This window comes from Bremia lactucae, linkage group LG10 (assembly GCF_004359215.1).
Source record: "Bremia lactucae strain SF5 linkage group LG10, whole genome shotgun sequence".
NCBI lineage: Eukaryota > Oomycota > Peronosporomycetes > Peronosporales > Peronosporaceae > Bremia > Bremia lactucae.
In genome coordinates this window covers 1,510,425-1,520,608 of record NC_090619.1, presented here as the reverse complement: position 1 = coordinate 1,520,608, position 10,184 = coordinate 1,510,425, and the positions used below count along the sequence as shown (strand labels likewise).

The 10,184-nt window shown below is 45.4% G+C and overlaps 4 protein-coding genes across 4 annotated transcripts; 2 read left to right on the top strand and 2 right to left on the bottom strand.

Annotated features, from left to right (window-relative positions):
• Positions 1-976: 976 nt before the first annotated feature.
• On the top strand, positions 977-2,219 carry CCR75_006856 (uncharacterized protein; the record flags this gene model as incomplete). The annotated part of the gene is made up of 4 exons (XM_067964921.1): positions 977-1,357; positions 1,428-1,676; positions 1,720-2,001; positions 2,064-2,219. The coding sequence occupies 4 exons, from the start codon at positions 977-979 to the stop codon at positions 2,217-2,219; spliced, it is 1,068 nt and encodes a 355-aa protein (XP_067814643.1).
• Positions 2,220-2,601: 382 nt separating this feature from the next.
• On the bottom strand, positions 2,602-3,410 carry CCR75_006855 (uncharacterized protein; the record flags this gene model as incomplete). The annotated part of the gene is made up of 2 exons (XM_067964920.1): positions 3,308-3,410; positions 2,602-3,057 (listed from the first exon to the last, which is right to left on the bottom strand). The coding sequence occupies exons 1-2, from the start codon at positions 3,308-3,310 to the stop codon at positions 2,602-2,604; spliced, it is 459 nt and encodes a 152-aa protein (XP_067814645.1). The 5' UTR covers positions 3,311-3,410.
• Positions 3,411-3,531: 121 nt separating this feature from the next.
• On the top strand, positions 3,532-5,980 carry CCR75_006854 (uncharacterized protein). Its single transcript, XM_067964919.1, has 6 exons — positions 3,532-3,767; positions 3,841-4,017; positions 4,077-4,225; positions 4,297-4,384; positions 4,442-4,658; positions 4,722-5,980. The coding sequence occupies exons 1-6, from the start codon at positions 3,585-3,587 to the stop codon at positions 4,793-4,795; spliced, it is 888 nt and encodes a 295-aa protein (XP_067814644.1). The 5' UTR covers positions 3,532-3,584; the 3' UTR covers positions 4,796-5,980.
• Positions 4,963-5,988, bottom strand: CCR75_006853 (uncharacterized protein; the record flags this gene model as incomplete). Its single annotated transcript, XM_067964918.1, has 1 exon — positions 4,963-5,988. One exon carries the CDS (start codon positions 5,986-5,988, stop codon positions 4,963-4,965), a length of 1,026 nt encoding a protein of 341 aa, XP_067814642.1.
• Between the last annotated feature and the right edge of the window lie 4,196 nt (positions 5,989-10,184).

The window sequence follows — 10,184 nt, the reverse complement described above, 5'->3', positions numbered from 1 at the left end:
TTGTTAATCTATCTTTGTAAATGTTGTCTTAACTATAAACTAATACTAAACATGTAAATGAATTCTTATCTATCTTATCTCGTAACTCTCTTTGATTACTTCTACAGCTGATTAGTCTGCGGAATAAATAGACATAATGGTCTATACCTATTTATGGATAAGAATTCAGGAAATTACTATTTAAAGTAATTTCCTTCAAATATTTCTACCTTTTAGATAATATTAATTAACAACCTTTTCGTGTTAATTTCATGTAACGATACACCCCGTTACAACACACCTTTAAGCATGTGCGAGAAAGCAGTTTTACCATACTCTCTCACGTACAGTGACGTAGTTGGTGGCCCCCTAAGGCGATCTCACCCAACGAACTTGTACGCTTAGACATGTGACGTAACGGAATCGGTCACCCGTCTTCATGTGCGCACCGTGTACTAGGAAGTACATTTTATAATTAAATAGATTTATTGTGTTAAATATAAAACCTTTCCCCAATCATTAGATGCTATCTCTGCAGATATGCATCCCTACATGACAAGCGTATTTGTTCTAAATACCTCAGCTCGCAGATGACATTAGACGTCATACCCTCTAATGTAAATGCACCTGTGTGCATCACATACACAAGAGTGGGTTAGAAATGAACCTCTTCCGAGTGACAGGTCAATTAACTTCACACAAATTAATTGAATTCTTCTAAGTGTACTTAACGGGCGTTTAACATAAGGAAGTTAGTCCGTCACACCAGGACTCCTCCAATCCTTACGCATAAGAAACGCACTAATTTGCAATTAATATTGCAAAAGGCATGTCTAAATCGCGATCTGGTGGTAGCAATGAAAAGTAGACGATTGTGGTCCTTCGGACGAAGTTGCACTCAACGATGATCCAATTGGCCATATTTATTTGATTTTCAGAAACGGCTTCAAGTCTGTGCATACACACCAAACAAAATTACGCATTCGACAGTGCAATAATGTTTGGACCGATGCGTCTCGCAGCTCAGCATCTCCGCCGGTCATCAAGAGTAACAAGTAAATCTTCTACCTTAATTTGGCACGGCCAACGCTTTACAACCTCCAAAGTCAATTTCTTTTCCTCCAACTCGCGTATCCTTTCAGACAGCGTCCAGAAGGCTAATGTCATTTGCGCACAGCCACTAATTGTAAAGGCGGACCCTACGAGCATTGTGGCTGGTATTGCAATCGTAGGTGCTTTATTTGGTATGGGGAAAATGATTTGGAGTGCCTCTTCGTCGTCAGCCGGCGAGGCGAAGCCTTTTGTCTGTAAAGATATTTCGCAGTCTGAGATGGCACTCTTCTTCACGGAACTCACGGCAGCAACTAAAGACCTCTTCGTACGCTTTGTGCATGGGCTGCTATCAAATAATCGTACTAAAAATATTGCCTCGCATTTAATACTCACAGAATCAATTACCCGAGATTGAAAGCGCCATGCGTAAGTATTTAAAGGACAACAACCAGGAGCTAAACGACGCCGAGTTTCACCAGGCAAAGCTGTCGCAATTGTATCAGATGATGGAAAGCATTGAGCATCAGATAGTTGCCAGTCGCCAGTGGAGCCGTCAGTGTATTCAAAATGCGCTCGAGAAGTACGCGCAGGATGCAGAAATTCTCAAGCTGCAGGAGGACTTGAATAGCCTTATGCTATCGTATGTGAGATGATTTTTCGACTTTATGAAGTTTTGCATTGTAATAGGACAAGAGCCAAGATGATACTGACTGTTCCGGTGTTTTTTTCACCAGTGTGTTTCCAGCACCCGTAGAAATCCCAGATGAATTAACTGCTGACAAGACGCTAGACATTTTGAAGGAAATCGTGGCGAGCATGGAAAAGGCAATGGTGGACATGCTTGCTCATGCTCGAGCAGAGGGTATCACTGACGTGGAAAAAGCTATGAAGGAATTTCAAAGCTTGTATATGGAACATGTCGAGCACATGACACAGGCCCAAATGAAGGCTTGTGGAATCTCGCAACAGGTTATTGTCATTGTGTCATTATTATCGCATAATCACAGTAGCTAAGCAATTCGCTTGTCTAGATTTTCACGGCTGCGTTGCAGAAATACCATGCTGAAGACGAGCTCTTCCGGCTGAAGGTGCAAAAGATTTATGCTCAACAGGCCAAGGCGTACGTCCATGCACTTGATAAGTTCATTGTGAAAGATCACTGCGCTAACATACAGTTCAATGGATGAACAGCTTTCAAAAGATGGGGATACCAGCGGATCATTAAATAAAGATTCTTGGACGGTAGTATTTTCAGACTGCCTCATTTGTTACAGAAACACCTGGCGGATGCCACAAGGATCAAGAGCTACGCTCGAATAAACCACATTACTGCTGGAACTTCTAGGTATTTACTGCTTTTACTATTTAAATGTTTTGTTTTTTCGTAGAACAGATTAGTAGCTACAAATAAATCTTGAAAATTTAATTATTGAAAGAAGCATTCTTGTTAATATTGCTTAAATCATCCCATTTGTTGCACTGCGATGATTATCGAACACAACATAATGCCAAAATCTTCGCGAACTCGCGAAGAACAACGTAAAAATGTCACCCAGAAGCAGCATTAACTTACTTGCCACCGAGAATACCGACCGTGCGACCGCGACGGCCCGTGGTCTTGGTGTGCTGGCCACGCACCTTAAGGCCCCACCAGTGACGCAGACCACGGTGAGCATAGATTTTCTTTAAACGCTCATAGTCCTCGCGCCATTTTCCTTGCAGATTGTTTGCCACGACCTGCGAGTGCTTGCCCGTCTTAAAGTCTTTTTGTCTGTTGAGGAACCACACGGGAATCTTGAATTGCAAGGGGTTCTGAATGATGGCAACGACACGCTCAATTTCGTCGTTCGTGAGCTCGCCAGCGCGCTTGGATACGTCAACTTCGGCTTTCTTGCAGACCATGACGGAAAAACGTCGTCCGACTCCTTGAATAGCGGTCAGCGCGATCCACACCTTACGACGACCATCGATATTGGTGTTAAGAATACGCAGAATGTGCTGGAAGTCCGGGCTAATGACAAGCGACTACATAGAAGCAGCAGATCGAGATAATACTTCGTTAGAGGATTGGCTTGAATGCAGTACAGCGCAAATTTTATAAAGGGAGACGCGATCAAGCTTTGTTGTTTTAAAATCGGAGCTAGAACTCAATAAGGTGGACGGTCGTAGCTGTTTCTCTTCTAGCTGTTTTTAACACCAACTATTGCATCCTTGGTCTCCCTCTAGTGATGAGCACATCAACGCATCCTTTATAATAAGTAACGCATAAACTTACCATGTTAAACGAATGCTTTTGCTTCTGGCGGTGGGAATGAAGTGGCTTAAATTGTCGCTTACTTACATTGATTATAGTTTTTTAAACGACTGGCAGGCGACACTCGACACAGAGCGTAGCCAGTAATACGTCAGAGCCACTTATGACCAATTAGCGAAGGCATTTTTTCGTTAATAAAAACTTATGCCGGCACACATGCGGTTTTGGAGGCTATTGCTAGTTACAATCGTCAAGGATCCTCCCTCTTAGATATTCAAACAACGCGTATCACACGAGAATGACCGATTTCCGCCGTACGCACAACACCTTTGGGGATGCTTTCCCGGTGGCCGAGGAGCTGTATGGAGGTTTCAACTTCGACAATTGCCGACGCAATGAGCTTCTCCTAAGCCAGTCGGGCGGCAAGCAAAAGCTTAAAGCAACCAAAACGGGCACGACCATCGTTGGTGTTGTCTACAAGGTCTGCGGGATACAAAATAATAATAATTATCGAAATACTAATGCTGCTACGGATTATCGATATTAAATTGCAGGATGGCGTGGTGCTCGGCGCCGATACGCGCTCGACGGGAGGTTCCATCGTGATGGACAAGAATTGCGAAAAGATCCATTACGTTGCACCCAACATATACTGTTGCGGTGCCGGTACTGCTGCCGACACAGAGAACACTACAGCACTTATTTCTTCGCAGCTGGAATTGCATCGTCTGGTAAGGCATCCGAATATTTAATGGTCTATGCTCACTATCGTTTTTGGTGTCTTGTGAAGAATACAAACACACAATCGCGCGTGATAACAGCTATGACGCTGTTGAAGCGGATGCTATTTCAATATCAGGGCCACGTCTCGGCGGCTTTAGTTCTCGGTGGCGTAGACATTACAGGTCCACATCTCTACACTATCTATCCTCACGGAAGGTGCGCCTATTTGATTTCACGTTCGAGAGTAAGTACTGTTTTGCTAATTGTGTATGGTATACAATAATTAGCACGGACAAGTTACCGTTTGTGACTATGGGATCGGGTAGTCTAGCCGCCATGTCTGTATTTGAGCACGGTTACTACGATGAGATGACGGTATATACGAAAAAGCCAAAATTTTCAATCGTTCGGTAACTTAAACCAATTCTTTAGGAAGACGAGGCGAAAAAACTTGTGCAGGAAGCAATTTTGGCTGGGATTTTTAACGACCTGGGCTCGGGCAGCAATGTCGACGTGACGACCATTAAAAAGGTCAGCGGCAATGTTGAAGTAGTCAAGGAATTTAATTGTATCAAGCCCAACGAGGTGTCTGAGCTGCGCTCTCGAATCAATCGAGACATCGTCACGCACGTTCCACGCGGAGCGACTTGTATGTATTATTATCTATTCGATCGACTCCTCCGTACTATGTCTGCTGACTAATATTGCTTAGGTGTCTTAAATTCTAAGACAGAGCTTTTTCCAGCCAAAATTGTCGTCGAGGAGGTCACAGCAATGGAACTGTAGACATTGGTATTTGCTGATTAGGCATTTTGGCACGAAGCGTGCCAGAAGCGATAATTAAACCACTTAAATTTACGTGCAAACATGTTTTTGCGGTACATCTATCAAAATATTACCTGTCAATTTTTATGGGTGACATTTAAAATGCGATGATGACTTTCGCAAAGGATTTATTTGTGCACTTCTGGCATGATCATATCGGCTGATAATTGCAATTTTTCAACCACATCGGTGGGAATGGCAAAAGACGGATGTATTTGGCGAATCCCTCGATATTCCGGGTGGTTCTTCTGTTCCCGGTCAAAGTAGCCAAGCAAACACAATCCAGCGATGCCAAAAAATGTGTGAAAAACGTCGGCCACATTACCCGGTCGATCAGCAATACCACCATCTTCAGGGTCCTGACACGCAAGAATGAATTCAATAAGCTTTTCTTTGCTGATCCAGTCAAGCTTTCCAATCATAATTAGCGACGAAATATTCCACCAGCTGTAGCACACATCAGCTTGCTTCTCAGGTCGTCCATTTAGTCCCCCCGAGTCACACTGCCGTTCACATAACCACCAACCCAGCAGCTCGTCATCTACGTACTGATCTAGAGCAAATCCTAGCGATAGTGCCCCGACAGCCGTAAAAATATGACCACCGTGCGATTCGCAGCCTGGAATATTGCCATAGCCACCGTCAAAGTTACGGCATGTGTCAATGTAGGCCATAGCGCTCTCCACATTTATAAGCTCCAGCTTATCGAGAATCTTGAGCGCTGAAAGGGAGCAGTAAGTGAACTTTGTATCGATTTCTTTCCACTTGTCGCCTGCAAAAGAGCCGTCGGGCTGCTGTAGAGACGCCACGAAGTTGGCGCACTCGTCGCGCTTTATCCGATCCAGTGCATCTAGCATAGCGAGCACTAAGAGGGCGTGCAGTGTATAGAGTAGATGACGGTCGTGGCCCACATTCCCCGAAAATCCTCCGTCTGGGTGTTCGCATTGCAACACCCAGCCCACGATCTCGGCTGGCTCCATGTCTGCCTCGCGATTCAGAAGTGCCATGGCTCCCACACCCCAGTAGAGGCCACTCATGCGCATGTGCTCCATCATGCAAGACTCGAAGTCTTCATTTTTATTTTTAAGACCTACAACGTACTTGACATGCAGCGCAAGATCAAACGCCGGCGGCTGTGCTAAGCTCCGGTTCATTGCGCTTGTTTCAAAAGTTTAGTACTTGAGATTTGACGTGACAGGATTTTTTTTTGATAAACTCGACTCTATTTTTCTAGTCGAGTAGCACTTATACTGATCCACATCCAGAAATCTTTTAATTTGCAAGTCGAAATACGACTGTTAAAATTAATCGTGGCTCATCTTGATAATCTATGGCTACTCACCGCGATCATACAGTATCAGTCTCAAATTTACCGACGCGCAATGCTTGACGTTGACGCTTGAAGGCACTACAAAAGAAGAGCAACTAAAGCTTCGATGTCTCTATCGCTCTAGGCTGCTCATTGATCTTTAACCGACTAAAAGATCAATACCAGCAAAGGATTGTGCGCTCAGAGACGGGCATCTAATGCATTAAGTGGTTTAGACGAAGACGTCTGATTAATTGCACAATTAATGTCGGTATGGGATCAGCAGAGGAGAATGCACTCTAAGCTAGGTATCTGTTTATGAAGATAGAACACTTGTCGCTCCTCACGGACTCACAGGATGGGTTTGCTTTCGGAAAAACAGGATGGAGTCGATTGCTATTTAGCATATACAAGAGACAGCAGGAGCAATCGGATGCAAGTTTAGTTTGAGAACGAACACAATTGTGGAAAGCAGAGGAGTGAAGATTTTGTTGTTAAAACAATGGTCAATCATTTGTAGAGTTTCTGCTATCAGCTGCTGTCTTTAGAGTTGGAGATGTTGTGCTACCTGACATGTATTGCAGTAAGCCGTGGAGACTTGTACTCGGCTGGGTGGCTGCTTTAATCGACTGTGGAGCTCAACTTGCTGTGCTCATGATAAAAATCTCGAGATAAGCAGGTTTTGGAGTTTATAGCCATGTCTAGAAAAGGGTCGCCGCTTCACGCAGCGGTGCACAATGGCCAGCTTAAATTGTTAAAAAAAAAATATTTAAAGGGGAGCAGATGGTAAAGTGTGCAATGGAAAGGGAAGGCGATCACTTCACGTCGTGGAGCAATCTATCGACATGGGTACGATCATTCAAAGCTTGATTGATGCAGTAGCTGATATCGATGCGACGGAGAAGAATGGCTTTACTCCGTTAATGTTCATGTGTTTAAAGGTGTCTCTCGAAGGTTCTGCATCGCTGCTAGCCTTTGTAGCTAATGTTTATCGTATTGCGTGGTCAAATGGCTTTTCGGCGCTGGAATTTGCAGTTAAGAGCGAGCACACGAAGCTTCGCGAGCAATGTCTTTCAAAAGGTGCCAATTTAAATGCACCCACGCTGAATGGCAAAATTAGCCTGCATTTGGCCGCCACTCTTTCCAATTCGGAAACCATTCTTCTTCTGTTGGAAAGCAATGCAAATCTCAACGTGCAAAAGCGGTCCGGACAAACTCCGTTTGCAGTTGGCTTGCATCCGATCCCGGCGACTGTGTAGGAGCTCAAACTTTGTGTCTCAAATGTTGATGTGTGCCGGCTGCCACAATGACAAACGAGATATACTGGACCATCAGGTATTATTATTAGCTAATGTGTCACGAGATTGCGATCTGATAAGAGTTTCGCAAGTGCTTAAAGCCACCGCCGTGACGAAGATATCTCTAAACGCGCTTCTATAGGATTCCTACAAAGCATCGGATCTCTTGATATGCAAGTGCGTTACAATGCGTGGGAAATGGTGGATAAGGATGGGCACACCTCGTCGTTTGCACGCTCGACTACTATTGACAATTTGCTGCAAAGACTAATTCACGGAGTGGAAACTGGTTTGTTCGAGCTTGTGGCTTTTGTGCTCTTTCTAGACACCTTACAATCCTTAAAGATGTGGAAGAGCGCCTAAGCACGCATGTTCGAAAAGGAATTCCGAGTAAGTCTATCGCGTCATTGGCGAATTTCCTGTTTGAATTGGCGTAATTGGATTCGACGTACTAATAATGTTGTGGGCTTATGTGTTCAGATGAAGGAATTATCCGCCTTTTCATTTTTGTATTGATTCTTACAGAATCAGAAATGAAAGAGGCTGGTGATCTTTATGGTCGTTTCTAGTCTTATACGTCGAAGGAACCACATTTTGATTGAGAATTCAGTGGTTACAGATGATTGATGAGTGTTTGGAATTTACTTTAAACAATTTGGTCTTTTTGAAGCTGGTGATGAAGCGCAAAGCTACGATATAATGTTAGGTTGAATGGCTAGTTCTATGAACCATTCCCAAATGACTTGCAACGGCAAGTTATCATTCTCGAAAGTTCACCTGATTTATCATTAATCTACATTTGCTGTAAGTATTTTAACAAAGAGCGGTGGGCAACACAGTGTACGCTTCTCAAGCACGCTGTCTTCTGCAAAAATTCAGGTGAGGTGCATACATGCATTCATGCATTCTTTAGTTACTTATGAATGGAGTGTGTGGACCATCGCTTAAGAGTTAATCAAACCAGGATTTAAAAATTATCAATCGAATTTGCCAGCAACATCCAGCACTTACTGGGCGCCGAAAAGTCGCACATATTTTTAAGCGTAAATTTTGTTACTGATCGATATGCATTGTGTCTTTGTCTAGCTCTCAGCCTATGTGATCAATGCGATTTGTGACGGGCTAAAGTTGCCGTAATGTTACACAGTCCCCGTCAGGTACACTAGTGTACTTAAGGGTATGGTCAATTACTAAATTAAAGTAATTAGACCCCAGCACTCGGGTGTGGCTCACACTTGTGACTAAACCTTGTGTATGTGATGCACATAGGTGCATTCACATTAGGAGGGATGACGCCTAGCGTCATCCGTTACGCGAGGTATCTAGAAAGATACGCTCGCAATACATACTAAGTGTTATCTATAGAGATGACATTTTTATTGGTAAAATAGGTATTTATATTTAATACGATTAAATATAATCAGTCTGTAAACTACTACCTACTTGGGAAGTGCACACGAGGAGACGGATTACCGCTCCCGTGACGTCACTTCACCAGAGTTCTTAGTGTGTTGGGTGAGGTCGCTTGCGCGCCCACCACAACTTCCTCACTGCACGCAAGAGAAGCAGGTGCAAACCGCTTCCTCGCTGTGCTAGGGTGTGTGCTAAGTAGAGCGTGGCCGCATTACGACGTGCCCGCCTACACTTGGTAGCACTTGAAATCCTTCCCACGACCCGCATCTCTGCGTGTGTACGTGAGGATGAGCCTCAACATTGATTGGGCTCATTTTCCCCACCTCTCCGAACATCATCGGGAGGTGGCAGGGCTAATGGCGCAGGGACTTGGTGAACAAGCCCTGGCCAGGCTCCTGGGTAGTCCTCCTGAGCAACATGTTGCTCAGTTGGAGCAGTTTGAGGCATTTGTGCTCGGACAGCGGAGGGCCGCGTCCGAGGCACAGAGCCATGCTGCGGCGGAGTCCGTCACTCAGACTCAGGATGAGCTGAGGCATGAGCAGGCTCGGAGCGAGGCTCTCAACAGGACTGTTGAGATGCTCTCTGCCCGGCCGCATCAGCCGAGGCCCATTCGGATGGACCCGCCCAAGTTCGATGGAACTGCGGCGCACACGATTGTCCACTGGCTTTTAGCCGTGGAGCAATGTGGTGTCGCCCAGCTCATCGAGGACGACAGCCGGATGGTGTCGTACGCTATGTCGCATCTGCGCGGTAAGGCCTCAGAGTGGGCTTACTCGGCGCTTATGGCGGACAGAAAAGCGTTCCCCTCATGGGCGATCTTTAAGGATAAGATTCGCGCCATGTACCAGCCGCCGAACAACGAAGTGTTGCTTCAGGCGCGCTTCTTTGGGGCGCGACAGGCGAAGCGATCTCTGCAAGAGTATGTGCAAGAGATGCGCTCGCTGTCCGCATCCATAACCGTAGGTCCGATTCCGGAGCACATTAAGGTGCCCACGTTTATGAACGGACTACGGCATGGCCCATCGCGACAGGCCCTTTTCAGAAAGGTGCCGTCGACGATGGAAGAGGCAATCCAAATTGCCTTAGTTGAGGAGCAATCCTACAACAGTGCCTCGGCGACAGCTTGGTATAAGCCGTCGGCCGAGAGGACAGATGCCACTCCTATGGAGTTGGGCAATGCAGACGTGGTCTGTTTTAAATGCGGCAAGCGCGGCCATATGATGGCTCGCTGCTATGCCAGGGTCCCTGCTGGGGCAAAAATGCCCAGCAAGAGGACTCCCTTCCCAAAGGGCGATGGCAAGAACCAGCGTGCGAGACGCATGAGTTCTGC

What these genes read in the sequence shown, in the direction of transcription:
- CCR75_006854 (XM_067964919.1), top strand. Translation starts at nt 3,585, where the DNA reads ATGACCGATTTCCGCCGTACGCACAACACCTTTGGGGATGCTTTCCCG. An exon ending in TCGTTGGTGTTGTCTACAAG is followed by an intron (nt 3,768 to 3,840) that starts GTCTGCGGGATA and finishes ATTAAATTGCAG; the next exon opens with GATGGCGTGGTGCTCGGCGC. An exon ending in CGTTCCACGCGGAGCGACTT is followed by an intron (nt 4,659 to 4,721) that starts GTATGTATTATT and finishes AATATTGCTTAG; the next exon opens with GTGTCTTAAATTCTAAGACA.